Source organism: Canis aureus, chromosome 8 (genome assembly GCF_053574225.1).
Source record: "Canis aureus isolate CA01 chromosome 8, VMU_Caureus_v.1.0, whole genome shotgun sequence".
Lineage (NCBI taxonomy): Eukaryota > Metazoa > Chordata > Mammalia > Carnivora > Canidae > Canis > Canis aureus.
This window is the reverse complement of record NC_135618.1, coordinates 77,202,375-77,224,319: the sequence shown is the minus strand read 5'-3', so window position 1 is coordinate 77,224,319 and position 21,945 is coordinate 77,202,375. Positions and strand designations below refer to the sequence as shown.

Below are 21,945 nucleotides of genomic sequence, written 5' to 3'. Positions count from 1 at the left end.
TTAAGATTTTTATTTATTTGAGGGGGTGGGGGAGAGGGAGAAATAGAATCCTCACTGAGCAGGAAGCCCAGCGCTGGGCTCTTTCCCAGGACCCCAAGATCATGACCTGAGACCTGAGCTAAAGGCAGACGCCCAACCACTAAACCACCCGCTTGCCACTGTCTTCATTCTCTTAACACTTTCTCAGAGCAGAAGGTTTTAATGGAGTCAAATTTATCTTTTCTTTTTTCTCTTATGCATCCTGCCTTTGACCCTTTGTGTAAAGATTCGGCCATATCCAAAGTTAATAAAGATTTTTCTCGTATATTTTCTTCTAGAAATAATCCATTTAGAGTTGATTTTGAAGGTATGTTGTGAGATACGGGTTGAGATTCAGCATGTGTATAGATTTCAAAGTGTTTCAGTACCATTTGTTGAAAAGACCATCCTCTCTTTCTTGAATTGCCTTTGCAGTTTTATAAGAAATCTGTTGATTCTGTTACTTCATTCTACATTCTGTTCCTTTGATCAGTGTGTCTTTTTCTCCCTGTACTACATTGTCTTGATCACTGCGGCTTTGTAGTAGGTGTGAAATCAAATTGTGTAAGTTCTTCAACTTTGTTCTTTTTCAAAATTGTTTTGACTTTTCCAGTTCCTTTTGCCTTTTTATATACATTATTAAAAAGATTTATTTATTTATTTATTTTAGAGAGCAAGAGTGAGCAGGGGCACAGGAAGAGGAGAGGGAGAGAAAGACTTTCCAGCAGACTCTGTTTAGCAAGGAGCCTGATGATGGGACTCAGTCCCACAACCCTGAGATTATGACCTGAGCCGAAACAAAGAGTCACATGCCTTTTTTTTTTTTTTTTTTTTAAGATTTTATTTATTTTTTCATGAGAGACACAGAGAGTGAGAGAGGCAGAGACCTAGTCAGAGGGAGTAGCAGCCTCCCCACAAGGAGCCCGACACGGGACTCGATTCTGGATCCTGGGATCAGGACCTGAGCCAAAGGCAACGCCTGATCACTGAGCCATCCAGGCGTCCCAGGAGTCTGATGCTTAACTGACTGAGCCACCCAGACACCCTTTATTATAAATTTTTTAATCAGCATCTAGAACAGATCCTGCCATTTGGGATTTTACTACATCTATAGATCAGTTTTTGGGGAGAATGGATACCTTATCAATATCAAATCTTCCGATCCATGAAAACAGTGTATCTCTCCACTTCGTTAGGACTTTAATTTCTTTTATCACTATTTTTGTAGATCAGCCTGCAGCTTCTGCATGATTTATTGATTTATTCTTGTTATGCCCAAGATTGCGAATCCGAGAAACCACAAGGAGCTGACACCGATGCAAACACACGAGGGTTTATTTACAAGCTCGAGCTTGGGTCCAAGTATACCCGATACAGCGGAGCAGGGACTTGGACCCCCAAGGGGGTTACAGCTGGGGTTTTTTTGGGCTGGTCTAGGAGATCTTCAGAAGGGGTGGAGGAATTTTTTCCATTCCAATATGGGGGAAAGGGTCGGGGAGTTTCTTAAGATCTGATACGGGATTCTCTGCCGAGGGCATTCTGAGCTTTATTGTCTTTCCGATACGGGATTCCCTGCCTAGGACATTCTGCAGTTTTTCCTATAAAGTTCAGCTCTTATTCCCAGGGGCCTAAGATGGCTGTACTTGTGCTAATGCTAAACTTGAGGTGGAATGGCCTTAATTTTTCTCAGCCTCCACAATTCTATAAATTTAATAAATTTTGGTGCTATTGTAAAAAAATACTTTTTTTAGTATGTTCCTTATGATTTTTCTTTGAAGACAATCATGGTATTTGTGAATACAGATGTTAAATTTTTTTTCGAATCTTTTTACCTTTATTTCTTTTCCCTGTCCCATACTCTGGCTAGGACTATGATGTTTGATATATGATGTTCAGTTGGAGTGGTAGGAGCAGATGTCATTACCTTGTTCCTGATGTTAGGGGAAGGCTTTCAGTTAATTTACCAGTAAGTATGTTAGCTTAAGTTTTTCATGGATGATTCTTACAGGTTAGGAAGTTTAGTTTGCTGAGATTTTTATCATGCCTGGATGTTATTCCTCTGGTCTGTCTTATACTGTAGCTTCTAGCCACATGCAGCTGTTGATCATTTGAAATGTGACTTGTACTAAGGAGGAATTACATTTTTAATTTTACTTAAACTAAATTTAAGTGTTGGTAGCCATATGTAATCAGTGGCTGGCATTTTGGGCAGTACCATTTTATAATACCTCCACTAATTGATTTCATCTCACAGCCATAGGCAAAATTCAGTGGCCTTTACAAGTCCTTTGCTGAATGATTCTGCTGTTTGGTATACTGAATTTATCCTGGGAGAAAAGTGGAAAGGCCTTCCTCCAATTTAGCATTTCCACTTATGCCACCTCTGATCAGAAGCTGCAGTCAGTGATTAAAGAGAGCACAGACCTTTTGGAGCACAGGTTCTTTTTTGCCCTCCCTGGCTTCAGGAAGCTGTATACAAGCTGCTCTAGGAACATGTGTACAGCTGCCTAGCACTGGTATATACTGTGCTATGGTCTAAATTGACCAAAATTTCATTTCAGTTTACCTTCTAAGCCTTACCCAGGAAGTTGCAAGCTTTTAAGAGGCTCCAGAATTCCAGAATAGTTACATCAGACAGATTCCATCAGTGCAGATATCATCTGGATAGACAGGCAGATTCCTGGCGCTTCCTATTTTACCACTTTTCCAGAATCATCTCTGTTCTTTTTCTTTTTTAAAGAAATTAAGACTATATTTTAGATCACTTTTAGGTTAACAGCAAAATTAAGGGGAAGATATAGACATTTCCCATATCCCCCTCCATCAGATGCACAGCCTCCACTTTATTAACATCCCCCCATCAGATTGGTAAATATGTTGCAGTCAGTGAACCTCCATTGACATATCATTATCACCCAAAGTCCATAGTTTACATTGTGGTTCACTCTTAGCATTATACATTCTCTGGATTTGGAAGAATGTATAATAACATGTATATCCACTTGTTGCAGTATCACAAGAGTGTTTTCACTGACCTGCAAATCCAATCCTCTGTGCTCCACCTCTTCATCCTTCCCTCCCACATACAACCCCTGGCAACCATTTATCTTTTTACCTCTCCATATTGCCTTCTTCAGAATGTCTTGTAGTTGGAATCATAGGGTATGTAGTCATTTTCAGATTATCTTCTTTCACTTAGTAATATGCATTTTAAGCCTCCTCCATGTCTTTTTATGGTTTCATAGCTCATTTCTTTTTAGCACTAAAGAATATTCCATTGTCTGAACATAACATAGCTTGTCCATTATCCACGAAAGAACATCTTGGTGGTTCCAAGTTTGGGCAGTTACCAGAAAAACCTAATTTAACCATCTGTGCTCAGAAATATTTTTTTTTTTTTTTTTTTTTTTTTTTTTTTTGGTCATTGTAAGTTTTCAGTTCCTTTGGGTAAATACCAATAAGTACAGCAGCTGGATCACATGGTAAGAGTATGTCTAGTTTTCTAAGATACCATCAGACAGCCTTCTAAAATGGCTGTATCATTTTGCATCCCTCCCATCAATGAATGAGTCTCTGTTGGCTTTAGTCCTCACCAGCATTTGGTGATGTTACTGTTCTGGATTTTGGCCATTCTAATAAACATATAATGGTATCTTGTTTTAATTTGCATTTTCCTAATAAAATATAATGTTAAGCTCCTTTTCACATGCTTCTTTGCCATCCATATATATTTCATTTTAAGATTTTATTAGAGAGAGAGAGCGTGTGTACAGTTGGGGGGGATGGGCAGAGGGATAGGCAGACTCCCCAGTGAGTGGAAAGCCTTATGTGGGGCTGGATCCCAGGACCCTGAACTGAGCCAAACACAGAAACTTAACCAACGGAGCCCCCCAAGTGCCCCTATGTATCTTCTTTGATGAGGTGTTCATTCAGATCTTTTGGCCATTTTTAATTGAGTTGTTTTCTTACTGTTTTAAGAATTTACTGTATATTTTGGAAAAGTCCTTTGTCCTGTGCCTTTCATAAATATATTCTCCCAGTCTGTGGTTTGTTTTCTCATTTTCTTGATGTTGTGTTTCACAGAGCAGATGTTTTTAATTTTAATGAAGTCCAGTTTTATCAGCTGTTTCTTTCATGGATTGCGCCTTTGGTAGTGTAGTTGGAAAGTCATCACCAAACTCAAGATCACCTAGGCTTTCTCCTGTATTATCTTCTAGGAATTTTTATAGTTTTGCATTTTACATTTGGGTCTAGTTGTCTAGGCAGTTGTCTAGGTGGTGGAGAGGCAGAGTCCTGGTTTTTCCCACACTGCCATTTTCCCTGAATCCTCTCTCTTCATTTTTCTCTTTTTCCTCCCCCTCTGTTGTTCAAACGATAATTTTTATTGATCTCTCTGTAAATTCACAGACTCTTTTGTCTGTCATCTTCATTTTGTTAATAAGCCCAGCCAGTGAATTTATTTCATACATTATGATTTTTAGTTCTAAAACTTCCATTTATTATTTATAATTTCTGCCTCTTTCCTGAGAACATCAATTATTCCACCCATTTCAAGAATATTGTTATAATAGCTACTTTAAAATCTTTGATAATTCTAACATATGGGTTATTGTAGGTTTGGTATTTTTTCCTTTGAGAATGAGTTGTATATTCTTTCTTTCCATTGAGGTAATTTTAAATTATGTCCTGGACCTTTTGAATATTATAGTGTTTAGACTCTGGATCCTGTTAAAAGTCTCTGCTTATTTTGTTGTTTATTTTAGCAGTCAACCCAGTTAGGTTCACACCTCAAGTCTCTTGCCTTCCATGGGCAAGGATTTTAATGTCAGTGTAGTTTTTAAAACTTTTGATCTGCTGCTTTGGATGTTTTTTGCAAATGAGACTGGAGTGGTGGTTTGACATGATTTTTGTTGTTTTGGGACTGTTCTGCACATGAATGGCTCAAGCTGAATCTGGGGTTTGTGCTGATTTATGCTCAGATGTAGGAGAATCCCCCTTCTCTAGCTCACTTCTCTGAGATGGCCCCCAAACTCTGACCCACTTGAGCCTCCCCTGTTGGTTCTTTGGCCACAAGTACCAGATTTCTCTCAAAGATTTATTTATTTATTTATTTATTTTTAAATCAACACTGATTTCTGTTCTTTTTTTTTTTTTTTTTTTTTATTTATTTATGATAGTCACAGAGAGAGAGAGAATGGCAGAGACACAGGCAGAGGGAGAAGCAGGCTCCATGCACCGGGAGCCCGACGTGGGATTCGATCCCGGGTCTCCAGGATCGCGCCCTGGGCCAAAGGCAGGTGCCAAACTGCTGCGCCACCCAGGGATCCCTCTCTCAAAGATTTAGTTGGCCACATGTACAGTTGTTATTGGTACCACCCTTGGGGCAAAGCAAGGAGAGGTAAAGAGCAAAGGGGAAAAAGGATATTACTTGGCACTCTGGACGACCAAGATTCTCTTTGTAGCTACACTTGCTGATAGGGGCTCCCTAGGGAGCTGCCATTGAGCTGCAAATTTCATCCAGATTTCCGGGTCTCAGGGGCCCCTTTCCCCAATCTTCTGGCTGGAAAGATGGGATTTCTCTTGGAGTTTTAGCTGCTTGTTGGAGCTACTGCCATAGCTCTCCTGTGGCATGAGAATCAGTGCTGTGAGAGAAAAGAGAAAGCAAACATCTATCCCCCACACTAACTAGTTCTTCAAGTTTTATTTTAATTTCCAGTCCACCTACCTTTGTATACTTTTAACAGTTCTCAGGTTATTCCTTTTGTATTTAGTCCTGGGGGCTTTTTGTTGTTATAATAAGCAGAAAGATTGGCTTTTAGGGATCTATTTCTTATCTACAAGACAAGTCCTGATAGTTTTTTAAGGCCTCTTCTCACTATGTGTCTGGTCTGGTGTATTGCTTCCCATCCCAACATCTTTTCTTGTACACATTTACCCCTGGCTACCATTCGAGAAACTAAAAAATGGAGCATCTGGCTGGCTCAGTCAGTAGAGCATGAGGTTCTTGATTTTGGGGTCATTTGGAGAGCAGACCCCATGTTGGGCATAGAGTTTAAATTTAAAAAGAAGAAAGGAAGAGGGATCCCTGGGTGGCGCAGCGGTTTGGCGCCTGCCTTTGGCCCAGGGCGCGATCCTGGAGACCCGGGATCGAATCCCACATCGGGCTCCTGGTGCATGGAGCCTGCTTCTCCCTCTGCCTGTGTCTCTGCCTCTCTCTTTCTCTCTCTCTCTCTGTGACTATCATAAATAAATAAAAAATTAAAAAAAAATCTTTAAAAAAAAAAAAAAAGAAACCCACAAATGAGAATTTTCTTGCAAGCCTATTCATGATTGGCCATAATCTATGTAAATTTAAACCAGATTGTAATATTCGGAGAAGTTTCTTTTTTCCCTGTGTGATTCTAAAGTTGAGGATTTGTAAATTCCTTTGTGACTTGTTGGTGCCTATTTTTCATTAACTGGTTGACTTCTAGGACAGATCTGTGCCAGGGTTTTTACGTAGGTTAGTGACTGCAAGAAGCAAAAGCTGCAGGCAGTCGTGTTCTACAGACAACCAGTAGAGGGGGCTGGCAGGCTGCTTTTTCTGTAGATGGGGCCTGGCTCCTCCTCTGAGGCAGAGCCATTGTAGCTCATTGACTTTCATTGGCCTCAGTACCTATGATCCAGGGGCTGCTTACCATTATACCAGACCTGGACCATCTTTGTGCTAGCCAGTGTGATATAAGACAGGAATATATATAATATAAATAAACATATATATAAATATATATGAATAAACATTTATATCAGAAACTGCTGAAGTGCTCATTAATCCTTATATCTGCATATCCCCAAGAGAGTTTTTCTCTACCATCCTCTCAGGAAGAGGAGATTCAAGATAAAAGCCCTTAAAGGGTCTAGTTCTCATGGTACAAACTGGAACTCTATTATAATTTGCTTAAGTACCTCCACTGCTAGAATCCTTGAGGGTATAATAGAAACCATGTTTTAGGGATCCCTGGGTGGCGCAGCGGTTTGGTGCCTGCCTTTGGCCCAGGGCGTGATCCTGGAGACCCGGGATCGAATCCCACGTCAGGCTCCCGGTGCATGGAGCCTGCTTCTCCCTCTGCCTGTGTCTCTGCCTCTCTCTCTCTGTGTGTGACTATCATAAATAAATTAAAAAAAAAAACAAAACAAATAGAAACCATGTTTTATTTTACTCCATAGCTTTATTCAGCAAAATGGTAGTGTTGAAACTCAACTCGAAGTCACTTTAACACTAAGTCCTATGTTAATTTTCTATAGTCTATTATATTTTTCTATAGTTCATTTTCTCAAAGCATTTGATTCTTTAATCATTTTTGCTTGAAGCATTTAGTTCTTAAGAACTGCAGTCTGTCTTACAGCCCCAGGTCTTATCCTGATACCTGTTCCCTAAGATGTGCAGACAGCTATGTCTGCCAGAATAGAAGGACTTGTCTTTGAGACCCAGCTTAGGTAGGTTTGTAAATAACTTTGAGTCCTAAAGGGACTCTTCTGTACACAGATTACTCTTGGGGTTTGGCATCATATTTGGGATATATACTTCTAGGGCCAGCAAAGCCCAGAGGAAATGGATGAGTTGTCAGATTTCACGAGTATCTGGATTATGGGTAGTCTCTCTGCTCTGGGAGCATGGACTCCTGCCCCAGGTCTCCCCAGTGTTCTGCAGTTGTCTCTTCTTTGCACTTTTCTTGAAAGTCAGTCCTGCCCTAGCTCTTTCTTTGACTTATCCTCCATCTTTGTCTGTTTGAGAGATACAAAGATGAATACAGTATAAGTGCTATGGTAGGAGGGACATGGTAGAGAGACACTAAAGTGTTGGAATTTGAGTATATTATTTTGTCTCTGGGAGGTGACACTGGGTTTTAATACAAAGGAAGAGTCAGCCAGGTGCAGGTCAGTTAGTTCTTCAAGCAGAAAGAACATGATGTGCAAAGGCACAGAATCAAGACGTAGTCTGATGCTTTTCTGTGCAATGTTTAGTTTCATTTAATCGGAATATGAGTGCTTAGGGAAAGCAAAGGCATATGAACCTAGAGGATTGGAAATATCAGATTGGGTTCTGGAGACTAAACTAAGGAATTCAAGTTCATACCAAAATCCTGGTAGAAGATTACAAGCAGGATAATGAGGCAGCCAGATTTTTATCTTTTAAAAGTACTTTATTGGGGATCCCTGGATGGCTCAGCGGTTTAGTGCCTGCCTTTGGCCCAGGGTGTGGTCCTGGAGTCCCGGGATCGAGTCCCACATCAGGCTACCTGCCTGGAGCCTGCTTCTCCCTCTGCCTGTGTCTTTGCCTCTCTCTCTCTCTCTCTCTCTCTCTCTCTGTGTCTCATGAATAAATTAAAAAATAAAAATAAATAAAAATACTTTATTTCAGGTACCTCTGAGAATAGAGGTCATTGTCCTCTAACCAAGAAAAATTGTGGCTTATAGAAATGGTGAGAAGGGGATGGAGATCTTGAAAGAAATAATCTGGGATGCCTGGGTACCTCAGCAGTTGAGCGCCTGCCTTTGGCCCAGAGTGTGACCCTGGAGTCCCGAGATTGAGCCCCACATCAGGCTGCCTACATGGAGCCTGCTTCTCACCCTGCCTGTGTCTCTGCCCCCCCCCCCCCTCTCTCTCTCTCTGTGTCTCTCATGAATAAATAAATAACATCTTAAAAGAAAAAAAAAAACTAGAAAGAGATGAATGAGATTGAGATGAATCTGAGATTCTCATCAGATAAGAGAATCATTAAAGAATGCTGTGTAGAAGCCATAAAGGTAGATAGTCTTAAGGAGAGAATGATCAACAATGTCAGATATCACAGAGACAGGTAAAAGAAGACAGGGAAGCATCCACTAGAGTTGTCTGTGTGGAGGCATAGAGCCCTTTGGCAAGAACAGTTTTAGTGATCAGTTGGGGCACGAGCTAAAGTGTAATGAGTTGAAAAATGAAAAGGATGAAAGGGACAATAAAGGGACAATAAAAACAGGCTTAGTTATGAAGTGAGGGGAATGTGTTTAACCTGCAGACCCTCAAACCAGAGCCTGCAGTCAGTGTGGGTCTGTGATTTTGCTCCTGCAGTGCTCAGCTCCTTGAATGTAGGAGCAGAGAACTTGCTTGTTTGGTTTGACTCCAAGTCAGCTTTTTCATGGAGCAGCTGTGTTTTTGTTGCTAGTCGACTTACAAGATCCTTTTGTGTAACTATAGGAACATTTCCAGCAGTTCAGAACCTAGCTTGATAATGACCGGTCGATGAACTGGATTCCATTGCTTTGATTGATTTGAGCAGAGATGCTCATTTATTTAGCTCTACTTTTTCATTTCTGCTTAACTGAGAAAATTATCCAAAATGAACTTTTTCCTTTCAGATCCCTTCAAATATGCTTTCTCCCCCACATTGCTGTGGCCTCTGTGGAATATAAGCCCCTTTGCTGAAACTTTGGACTTTTGTTTTTCTGAGGGTCTTTTTCCCTTTCTTCCCTTCAATTATAGTCTTTCCTCGTGCTTATTTCCTTAGCTGGCAGACATGCTCCAGGGTCCCTCCAGAACCTCCCCTCCTCAGGCTGTAGTTGCTCCTTGCCTTCTCTTTTCCTTCAAGAGATTATTTTGGTCTGTGATGCTGAGAGGAACCAGACCCATAACTACTGTGAACAGCAAAGGTCAGTATCAAACACAGATCTGTCCTGTGCAGCCTTGTGGGAATCCAGTCCACCTTCAGATCTTGTGACTTCTCAGGCTCCTCCTGTACTGATGCTCCCTCCATCTGCCTACTCAGAGCTCTTATTGGAGCTTTGTGCAGCTGTGGGCAGCCCCAGTCGCTACCACGTCAGCTGCTTTTCCTGGCACCTCACTGTATCTTCCCAGGGCCCAGACGTGGCTTTTGGCCCTTTAGAGTCTATAATCCCTATGACTTTGATCCACTTGGTCCCACCTGTCCACCTGGTTCAACAGTGCTGGTGGAAGGCAAGTATTTTGCAGGTAGGAGATTCAGAGCTGGGGCCGCTGCTGGCAGCATTCCTCCTCCACGTCCAGGATTCCTTCCCAGTGCTGCTCAGCTTGGAGCCTCACAGGGAGCCAGTGTCCTCAGAACTCAGTGAAAGGGAAACCTCTTCGTGGGTGGCTTAGATGGTGACTCCAGCATCTGGTGAGGAGGTAGGCCACCAGTGTGCTGGGAAGGACATCAGTTACCTTTGGCACTATCACAGTTCAGCTGCTTTAGTCCTGTTAGCCTCTCATTTCACTTCAGACACGTGTTGTGGTGTCTTTCCGGTGCTGAAACTTTTGGACACTTTTCAGATTTAATAAGAAACTACATTATAGGGGCACCTGGGTAGCTCAGTCTTTCAAGTATCTACTTCAGGCTTGGTCATGATCTCAGGGTCTTAGGATTGAGTTTTGCACTGGGCTCCCTGCTCAGAGGGGAATCTGCTCCCTCTCCCTCTGCTCCTCCCTCATTCATGCTTGCTCTCTCCCACTCACTCGCTCTCTCAAATAAAAATCTTTTAAAAAAATAGAAACCGTATTACAGTAGCAGAATCTCCCTGAAGCGTTTTGGTGTAGGGGAGGTAGCCATTCATAAAATAAAGTAGACAAAGCAGCCCTAAGGATCTTCCTTAAATTCCTCTGGAATTATACTGTACCATACTGGTCTTTGCTTTTAGTAAGGAAATATCAATTAGGCTTTGAGGGAACTTTCATCTTCCTAAGAATTAAAATTGCCAAAATATCTGGATTGGTCTTTAGTCTCCTTTAAGTCTTTGATTTATAGTATATGTCATAAATGAAACACTTCAGTTGTCTGACTTAGCTTTTCTATCCTTTGCCCCATATCCATCCTCAAACCTTGTCTTCCATTCCCTCCTGCCAGTCCCCATTGAAACAGAGTTGCAGGCCAGAGACCAATCAGACTAATAACCTCCTCCTCTCCTTGGACATCTCCCCTTGTGCTTTTAACTTGTCTTTCACAAGGATCTTCTGAAACTTGTTCTGTGCCCCAAGCACAGACCCCATTACTTCGGCTTTCACACCTGCCTCTTAGACCCTCCTCTCACAGGTTTTTCTCATCAGACATGAACCAAATCTAAATTTGCTTTAATGCCAGAAAAACTGAGGTTCATCCAAACAAAGAATATCAATACAAACTGCACTGAAAACGAGTTTGTTTAAAATCTGGGGCAGTGAGGAGGATGTCTTTCAAAAGCCTGATAACTTTAGAGCCAAATTTCAGAGGGGAATTTTCTGATCAAAATTTGGTTGCCATTTGTTGTCAACCTGCCTGCCACAGCCATTCATGGCTCCCAAGAATTCCTAAGCTGGGTTAATGGAGTCATATTGTGAATGCCTCACTTCCAAATGACTTGAGTCCAGTGAAATCTCATTAGAGTTAAGAATGTTTGGAGATCCTTAATACCTTCATTTTTGTTTTCAGAAATTGGGTTTTATTTTATGTTATAATTTCAGTTCATCTAAATGTGTACATGTGATGTTTGGTTATACCATTGATTATTATAGAGATTCTCTGTTGTATGTTTCTCTTTGCACTGTGGCACACTTTTTTTTTTTTTTTTTTTTTTGGTGACACACTTTGCTGATTAATTTTTTAATTCTCAAAATGTAGAATAAAGATTGTTTTGAAAATTTTAAAAAAGTGGTAACACTGCATTACCAAAGGGGAAAAAAAGATTATTTTCTCTACAGTTAATCCTCAGTCCCCACAGTCCAGTTGTGACCATCACTGTTGTTCCACCAAACTATTGCACAGGCCACCACCAGTGCCCTGTTTGTTGGCAGATCTGGTTGCTTCTATACTGTCAGTCTGCTTTCCCCTCTTCAGCATGTGATGTTGTTGCTCCTGCCCTTTTCCCAGAGCTTTTCCTCCCTTGGTTTCCCTAACATCACTCTCTCAGGTTTTCTTTGCCTCTCTTTCCTCCTCCTTTGCCACCTTCTCTCCCAGACCCTTAACTGGAGATGTTTTATGGTGCCCTGTCTTGTGTCTCCACTGACTCTGTAGTTGGTCTCTGGACTGTGATATCCACTCCCATGGTTTTGTATCACTCCTTGCTAGTACATCCAGCTCTGGTCTTTTTCTTTAGTTCTAGACCACACTAGAACTAGAACTAGACGAATGGCTGAACAGAGACCTCTTCATTGTTCCAAAAGCACCACAAACTCCTCAGATTTCAAGTAATAGATTTTTCCCAAACAGACTAAAAACCTGACACTAAACCCTGACTCTTCTCTTCTCTCTTTCCCCACCCAACCAAGGCTGTTGTCAGGTCCTGTTACCTATACCTGAGGTTGACCTTTCACATGTCCAGCCTCTCATTGCCAGCCCTGCTGCTACCCAGGTTCACGGCCTTGTTTTTTCTCACCTCAGCATATCACTCCGTTCCTTGGTTACTTTCCAGTGTCCACAGAGTCACATCCAGCCTGTTGTTAGTTGGAGCCCTGTGTGGTCTTGTCCTAAGGACTCAGCTTCATGTCTCACAGCCTTTCATGCAGCCATTTCCTAAAACTCCATAATTTTTGTTCTTGCCGTTTACTTATGCTGTTCCTGCCCTGACTGTCCATTGCTCCCATTGTTTTGTCTAGAAAACTCTTCAGGGCCCAGTGCAAAGGTTTCCTCCTCAGTGAAGTCATCTTCGAGTCTAGAGTAAATGTTTGCAGGATTATGAGGAAGGAGTAGAACTTCACTACAAGTGCCTTACTACTGACTTCCATTTATGGAGAAATTGCTGTGACAGTCATCATTTTGAATACCGAATACTAGAAGCAGATGGTTAAGAACATGAGCTTTGATGACTGAGTCCCAACTCTCTATTTACTAGCTGTGTAACCCTTGGGCAAGTTATTTACCATCTCAGCATCGATTAAGTCAATGTGCTTGCCATATGGGAAGAAGCAATAAATGGTAGCTGCTGGCACTATAAACAGAAAGATGTTCATCCCTCCTTAACCCCCTGATGAGATATTAAGTTCTATTATGATTGCTGTTATACAGATGGCGAGACCGAGGCAGAGGGAGGCTGGCTAATATGCTGTTTCTCCAAAGGCGGCTGTGGGCCTGTGGCTCAGTCATCTGTTTATTTCAGAATGTCTTTAAAGTTCAGTAAATATTTACTGAGTTGATCCGAAAGATGAATCTGGAGCTTCTGGGTCAGATTGAGAGGGAAACTTAGAAATTGTCACCTGCACAGGGGTGGTAAAAGAAAAAAGCTGTTCTTTTTTCTTTTAAGTCCTATATCACCTTCAAGAGTCCACACATTTCAACCACTCCTTTAGAAATGAGCTAGATATTACCTTGTGACAGGTGATAATTATTATCTTCAACAGTTACTTACATGTTTGTTAAAATTTCTTGTATTTGTCTTCTTTCCCCAACTGGCTTGTAAACTTTGTGGGCAGAGGACTGTGCCTTATACTTCTGTGCATTAACCCCTACCCCCCTCTAGTCCTGGTTTTTGTTTCTGATATAACAAGTGAAAATCTGACATTTAATATTAATCTCAAAAAGGAATTCTCTGCCATTTCTAAGTGATACCAACCAACCAAGATTATTTTATTAATCTTTTGGATTAAGAAAATGTTATTTTCTTCATATTTTCCAGATAAAATTGATTAAAACTGCACCTCTTCTATTTGTTACATTTCTTTTAATCCATACATTAGTTGTTTTTTGATTCTAATACACATTTGTACCCTCTCAAGAGTCTCTGATGTGGGCTCTTCAATTCTCATTCTCCCTTTTACAGTTGAAGAAACTGAGGGCCACTTTCCAAGCAGTTTTCCCATTTGTTATCTGACACCGTGTTCTCTGAACAGCTTGGTCAAGACTCAAGATTCTGAAGGGAATAAGAGTTTTAAATGCTTTGTACTTTCATTTGACAGAGCTGAGAAGCTTCAGCTGCTGAATCACAGGCCTATGACTGCTGTTGAGATCCAGCTGGTGAGTGAAGGAGGCCCGAATATGAGGGGAGTGGTTTCTGAGTCTGAAAGGGAGAAGGGGTGATGAAGGCTGGAACTGCCATTTCCTGAAAAGACTGCCCGCCTGCCCCATTTTATAAGTGAAAGGAGACCTCACCAATTGGATCCTAGTTAGTATGGACTTAATGAAAGTAGACTGGGGAAATTTTGTTCCTTCCTTAGGGTTTGGGCCTGCATCGCAGCACTCTTTGTCTCCCCTGATGTCCCACCCTATCCTGGTCATTGCTTTCCTGTAGGGGTTATTGCCAACCAGATGTTGCAGAAAAACAAGACTCACCATGACTCTGGCAGAATTTCTCCTCCCTGACTCCCACCCTTCAACCCTATTCTTCCTGTTTCTGTTCTTAGTTCACAGAGCACAAGTGTACTTCCCCACATGCTCTTTCTGTCAGCCTCCTGGCCCAGTCTCTCAAGCCAGAAACCTGGAAGTCATTCTCTTCTTTGATCTCACATGCACTTAGTCCCCAGGTTCTGTTGCTTGTGTCTTCCCCTGTTCTCTCTCCTCTCCCTGTCACACTGTGTTAATTTCTGTCTTTTCTCAGTGCAGCTCTCGTGGTTGTCCTCTCATCATCCCTGCCTCAGGCTGGCCCCTACAGTCCACCTTCTGCACCGCTGTCAGAGTTCACTTTCTCAGACCACAAACTTGATCATCTTGTTTCCCTGCGTATGACCATTCAGTGGATCCTCATCACTTGCACAGTCTACACAGCAGTCACAGTATAAAGCTTTAGAATTGTGCAAGACAGCCAGAGTAAAAGCTATACATGGTCTAAGGAGAATGTGAAGCTGAGGCCCAGTGAGAAAATCTGTGTGGTTACTGTGTTGGTGTCCTGGGAACACCGTGAAGCTCTAAATACCAGGCAGGCCATTTAATTGTCGGTAAAAAAAAAAAAACTGATTAGAGAATTAACAAAATGAGAAAAAAGGAGTTTGCAAAGTCAGTTTTAGAAGTACTTATCCTTTGTCAAATTTCTCTCAGAAAGTGTGGAAGAAAGCAGCCAAAAATACCTATGATGTTTAGAGTTTCTTTAAAAAGAACCTTTGTAAAAGGTTCATGGAGGGACGTCTGGGTGGCTCAGTGGTTGAGCATCTACCTTCAGCTCAGGTCATGATCCTGGAATTCCGGGATCAAGTCCCGCATCAAGCTCCCCACAGGGAGCCTGCCTCTCCCTCTGTCTGTGTCTCTGCCTCTCTATCTCTCTCATGAATAAATAAATAAAAACCTTAAAAAATAATAATAAATAAATAAAAGGGTCATGGGGCATTTAATTTTCGACTAAGACTTTTATTGTCCTCCTAATGTTTTCCTGTCCTTCAAAATGCCCCCAAAATTAAATTAGAAAAATTCCTTCCATAAAGGGTGACTTTCTGGGGGAACTGGCCTTTAGGGTAAATAGAGATTCCTTTTTTTTTTTGTATCCTTACTCTGATGCATTCAACTGTACAGGAGATTCATCTTAGAACAGAAAAAAAAAAAACAAATCAGCAAGAAACTAATCCATGTCCCTCTGGGTTAAAAATCACATGTTAGCTCCTCCAACTTTAATCAGCAACATATGTTATTCATGGCTTAATGACAGATGGAGAGAGGAGATGAAGATTAGCATGATCTCATCCCAGAGCCTGTAGAAAGCTCTATCATTATTTGGTATGATTAGCTGCTATTAAGAGTGCCTGCTCTATGCCATGGGCTTCGTAGGTGTCACCTTTAATGCCCTCACCATAGTCTTGGCTAGTGAGTGGCAAATTGGGTCTGTCTGACTTAGCACCTTACTTTCTCCTCCAAGCCATGTGCTTTTGCATAGTAAGAAGAAAGAAGTGTGTGGCGTCCCCTCAGACTGTCCTTTCCTTTCTCCTTTTCACAGGTAGGTAGGTAGTAGGTCTTGATAAATACGGTATGTTGTTTCTCAGCAGTTGGACCATGTTATAGTCAGATTTTCCCCAGCCTGGGATTTGGCTACAAAGGATAGCAAATCCCAGTGACAATATCTCTTCTCATAAGAGAGGGATCAGAAATGAGGTTTTCACAAAGGGTGTGAAGTACAGAAGACTTGAGAATATCCTTGCATTAACCTTACGGCCATTATTCTCCCTGTGTCCAAAGTATTTCCAGCATCCAGCATTTGTATTCAGTTTTGGGGGGTAAAGCTACTTTTGGTTACACCTCAGCCATGGTTTGTGGTAAGCCTCAGATCCACAGGAGCCTGCCCCCCACTTCTGTGATTCTGTCCCCGTCCTGCCACTGTCCTCAACAGTACTGCCATATACGCCTGTTGGAAGTTAGTGATTATAAATGTCTTAGATTGTATCGTCTTATGGCTTACAAAACACTGTAATATGTGTTCTTATTTGGTCCTTAACTGTGGATGTTACATTCATTTTACATTAGAGAAAAGTGAAATTTACAGAGGTTAAGTGAACTGTTCTGGGTCAGATAGCTAGAAGTGTCCATAGTTATTAGGTTCAAGTTGTTTTGGTAATGTAGGAAGTTGGCCTTGGCAGCTCAGAATGAGAGACACCATTTTTGGAGTATAGCAGCCCCATTTGACAGTTCCTAGGAATGGATACGGTCTTTGTATATGATAAAAATTTAGCGTTGACTCATCTGCAAATACTTTGGATTTTTACATCTCATTCACCCTTCTGTTCCGAACAACTTGAAACCTTGGGTGTTTGAGAACGTTGAGGTGGTGCTTTGTGTCTCTTTGGGGTCAGTTTCTTCTGTGTTGGGAAGAAAAGGTGAGGAGTAATACAGTTAGTATCATTTTATCTTAGAGACCCAAGAGGTATTAGTGAGTTTTTGGTTTCTGAGTTTCTTTTTTGTATAAATGTGTTTTCATTTTGCTTAATGAGGTTTAGGTTTTTTTTCCTGTGACTGGGAATCTTGGTTTGAAAAGGAAAGTTTCTGTTCTTCGGCCCTATTGCCTATCAGCTGACGCCTGATCATCATTGCATCTGCCACACGCAGTGATCAGGATGCAAGAAGGTGGTCTGTTCAAGTCTTCTCTATTTGGTTTTCTAAAAATGAGGCCTCTGAGAAGTCCTATAACTCTAGTCTGCCTCTCTGAGAGAGGAAAGGATAGAGGCATGGTGTTCTAGAAAGAGCTGGAATCCAAAGGCAAAGACCTTTCCCTACTTGCTGTAAGACCCAGATCAGATTTTCTTTACAATGCTGAGCCTACACTTACTCATCTATAAATTGTCCTGACTTCCACATGCTTGAGAAGCTCTGGTGGCAGTGATTCTGGGAAAGCCCCTGCACAAATACTGGTGGGAAGTTGTCAGTGTTCTAAGACTAGTCTAAATCTCCTTTCCTGCTTCCCCTGAGTCAGGAAGCAGTTCATAATCAACTGCACATGGCAATTTATAAATTTGGAGACATTCCTCTCTCAAATGGAGATCATCTTTTCTTAGGGTTAAATAATCAAATTGGATATACCCCTTTCCAACTCCTTCATATTTTGGAGACAGTCTCTGTTAGATTACTTCCTTTTACACACTGTAATTTTGCATGTCTGGTTTTATTTATTTATTTTTTTAAGATTTTATTTATTTATTAGAGAGAGAGAGAGGCAGAGACATAGGCAGAGGGAGAAGCAGGTTCCTTGCAGGGAGCCCGATGTGGGACTCAATCCCGTGACTCCAGGATCATGCCCTGGGCCAAAGGCAGATGCTCAACCACTGAGCCACCCAGGCGTCCCAGCATGTCTGGTTTTAAAAATGGGTTTTTGAGGATTATTTCTTGTTCAGTAGAGGTTATACTTTATGGAGCTTTTGAATCTTTAGGAAATGGTCGTTTTATTTCACAGCATGATGAGAAGTAGCCCCGTTGGTTCACTCAGGGTCTTCTCCACCCTAGAACACTCAGGATGATTCTCTGGTTGTAGAAACATTTTTGTACCCTAGATGAATGAAGAGACTGATGTTTTCCCAGGAGTTCGTGATGTGATCTTAGACACATCACCTGACTTGATTAGCTTCTGTAAAGGGAGGCGGTCAGACCAAAACCCTCTTCAGGGTTTGAAGTCTAGCCTGTTATCCTGTTTTATTTAAATCTGCTGGGATTTCTTTCTGGAACTCCTCTTGGTTCTAGTCACCAGATCTCAGAGGTTGCTGTGGGAAATACCACAGAACAGAACCCTGGACACCTTTAGCTGTTTATGATAGGTGGCTGGTGCCCCTAAGTGAACATGGGTAAGTAATTTGACTGCCTGTGTATTGCTCTTAAAAACATTGTTGACTATATTTGTATTCATTAATATATTCGAGAACTAGAGGTACAGCTAAGAAAACTGGCTCATAATTGTGGATTATCAGTGTGTAGATTTCCAGGACACATCAAACTGGGCTTTAAGTGGATCTAATTTAGTGAGGCAGCAGGGGATTGTTTCCCAGCCGTCACTCTTGCTTCACATTCCCAGGAGGTGATCAAGGCCACATGGTGTGTGTTTGATTGTAGGTGTCAGTGTTGGGCAGGCCCAGCTTGAGGTGCTCGTTCTGTCTTTTGCCAGGATTGTTGTGAGGGCTAAAAGAAATAACAGATAGGAAGTGCTATGTGCACTCGGACATGTGAGCTCCCTAAAGAGCTGTTAGTGGCAGTGGGAGTGGGGATGAGAAAAAAAAAAATTTGGCACACAGTGGGCAATTGTCAGATGGGTTGTTGATATAGTTTATAAGTTACAGTTGTGTTTGTTGTGAACTACAAAAGTATATAAAATGCTATTTCACTCCCCAGAAGTGAGTTTTCTTTGCATACAAAGCATATTCAAGTGTGCATGTGGATGGGTATAGAACCATTAAGGTTTTCTATTTCTTTGAAGAAAAATGCTAACCTGCAACTTGCTTTTTGCCCTGGCCCATTTGGAACAGTTGCATAGGAATTGGAGCTGGCTTCTCCCTCCCTCGGAGCCAGGGTGGAGAGAACACAGAGACCTGAGGAGGCTCTGGAGCCAGCGTGCCAGAGGCCAGTGGACTAGAAACAGCATGGGTGGGGAGGGCAGCCTGGACACCGCCTGTTGGCTCATCTGTAACCCTTGGAGGTTTTCTTCTGCAGATGGTTGAAGAGAGTGAAGAACGGCTCACAGAGGAGCAAATCGAAGCCCTCCTCCATACCGTCACGAGCATTCTGCCTGCGGGGCCAGAGGCTGAACAGAAGAAAAACACGAATGACATGACAGTGGATGAAGAGGACCCAGCATAGAAGAGCACAGCCAGCCAGCTGCCTCATGAAGCTGAAAAGCCCAGCAGCCATTTCCCAGACATCCAGAGGATTTTTCATTTGGTTTTACCCTTTCCTTTATCCCAATGATTTCATGGTTGGTCAGATAAAACACAAAAATAAGCTAAGAAGAAGTACATGTGCCTCTGGGAGATAAAACCTGGTGAAGACAGGCTGTCAGGGCAGAGAGGAGGACAGAGTCAAAGAGGACAATGTGCAACCCTCTGTGGTAAAAATACTTCTGTGGCCTTTGCCATAGTTGTGGGCAGGGCCCTGTGCACAGCTGGTAAAATGCTTGCGTTGCCTTTGATTGGCTATGTCCTAATTAGTTTCATCTGCTTCCCTAGGAGCTTCCCAAGCAGGGGCACTGAGCATTGTTGGGGTGAGAGCTGAGTTAGAAGAATCCAGTTAGATGGCCTGAAACTCCCAGAGCAGCAAAAAGTTGCTCTAGGTTAGAATGAGCCACTGAACTTGGCTCACCTTAGAGGAATCTTTTCCTCCAGCACATCAAAGATAAGAGAAGACTGGCCTGTCCAGCCTTCCTCAGGTCTGAAGGCTCTTTTCCTCTCTTGGCACGGGTGTTGTTTCCCAGCTCACTATTTATTCTTCATTGTTAGGGCACCAGCCCATTCTAGTTGAAAAACCACTGCAGACTGACTGAGTGACAGTGACAAAGAAGTTCAGCGTTGGCTGCCTTACTCACCACCGACAAGAGCCCTGGGTACACACTGCCTCTTGAGGCCAGGTGAGCCTCACTTGCACAGTGGACAGATTGCATCTTTTGAAAGGGCACAGATAGGGACAGAATATGAAGAACTAGAGGTTGACTAATAAGAATTTGAATTTGTTGGCTATTGCAAGGTTGCATCAGTTTTTCAATTTAAAATATTAGGAAGGGGGGATCCCTGGGTGGCTCAGTGGTTTCACGCCTGCCTTTGGCCCAGGGTGCAATCCTGGAGTCCTGGGATTGAGTCCCATGTCGGGCTCCCTGCATGGAGCCTGCTTCTCCCTCCTCCTGTGTCTCTGCCCCTCTCTCTCTCTCTCTCTCTCTCTCTGTCTATCATAAATAAATAAAAATAAATCTTTTTAAAAAAATAAGTAAAATATTAGGCTAATGATCATGTGAAGAGTTTGTTGATATTGAGGTTTTGGAGAGTTCAGTAGCTCCAGACATGTGGTTGCCTTAGGTCCTAGGAGTATTGCTGAAAGCAAATTTCCCACATTTGCCCTGCTCCCCATTTGGGGAAGAAAATACAGACATTAACTTTCCAAATCGGTACTCATTTTGTTGTGAGATTACATACTTTCAGTGCTGCTATTAATTGGATTATTTCCCACCCCCTTGCAATTCCCAGATTATTTCAACCTCCCCACTACCCCTGCCAATTGCAGTTAGGTCATTCTTAACCTTATCATTTGAGGATCAGGCAAAACTGGAATTTGCAGGGCATTTGTTTTTAAATCTCTCTTCCGTATTGGGAGTTTTACCAAGAACTGCTGATTTGTCAGGACGTCATCTGGGTACCTGTGTCACTGTTTTTATTTTAACCTTCAGTGTATTCTGTGCATTTTCTTAATGGATTAATCTAGTTAATAATAAATTGTTTCCAAGTGACCACCAACTTTTGGTATTTTTATAAATCCTTGAAGAGTGGGATGCATGGGTGGCTCAGCATTCGAGCATCTGCCTTTGGCCCAGGGCACAATCCCAGGATCCTGGGTTCGAGTCCTCACAGGGAGCCTGCTTCTCCCTCTGCATATGTTTCTGCCTCTCTCTCTCTGTCTCTCCTGAATAAATAAATAAATATTTTTTTTAAAAATCCTGGAGGACTTTGTTTTGCCATGGATAGAAAGAAATAAAATCTGACTTAAAAGTTAAAATGTGTGGATTATTTATTTTTTTATAGGTTTATTTTTATTTATTTATGATAGACATAGAGAGCGAGAGAGAGAGGCAGAGACACAGGCAGAGGGAGAAGCAGACTCCATGCCAGGAGCCTGATGCGGGACTCGATCCCGGGACTCCAGGATCGCGCCCTGGGCCAAAGGCAGGCGGGAAACCGTTGAGCCACCCAGGGATCCCCGTGTGGATTATTTATTTAAAAAAGAAGTTGAGGGCAGCCCCGGTGGCTCAGTGGTTTAGCACCCCCTTCAGCCCAGGGCTGGCAGGATCCTGGAGACCCGGGATTGAGTCCCACATCAGGCTCCCTGCATGGAGCCTGCTTCTCCCTCTGCCTGTGTCACTGCGCACGCTCTCGCGCTCTCGCTCTCTAGAGCTGTGTCTCCCATGAATAAATAACTTTTTTAAAAAGTTGAATCTATTTAGTGTCATCTATTTTCAATTGCAAGAAAATTTTAAGCTTCTGTATTTGGGACCTTAATTTAACTTCAGTTTCTGATAATGGCAGGTTCTGAAAGACTAAATAACCTTTATAGGAAACAAATAGAATATAATATTGGGAAACTTAACCCATATCACATCTGGGAAGAAGAGCTGGGGAGCCTAGAAATCTTACTTTTCCTTTTTTTTTTTTTTTTTTTTTTTACTTTTCATTTTATATCCTTCTACGTGGTTTTAGTTCTTGACCATGTGACTATTCTTTAAAAAGAAAAAAAAAGTACATCCATATGCTTGTTCTTGGCCTCTGTGAATGTTACTGAATGTGTACTTGACAGTTGAATTATGTCCCACACAGAGGCTGACATCCATTGTAGT

General features: G+C 42.0%; 1 protein-coding gene and 1 pseudogene across 3 annotated transcripts in view; both read left to right on the top strand.

Moving 5' to 3' along the window:
• Window positions 1–21,344, top strand: part of CRCP (CGRP receptor component) — a 37,351-nt gene extending 16,007 nt beyond the window's left edge. For all 3 annotated transcript variants that reach the window (XM_077908354.1, XM_077908353.1, XM_077908355.1), the window contains exons 5-6: window positions 13,916–13,973; window positions 19,065–21,344. In XM_077908354.1, the coding sequence (XP_077764480.1) occupies window positions 13,916–13,973; window positions 19,065–19,211 (205 nt within the window). In that variant the 3' untranslated portion in view covers window positions 19,212–21,344. The remainder of the gene's footprint in view (window positions 1–13,915; window positions 13,974–19,064) is intronic.
• Window positions 7,225–13,902, top strand: LOC144319774 (DAZ-associated protein 2 pseudogene; annotated as a pseudogene).
• Window positions 21,345–21,945: the final 601 nt, after the last annotated feature.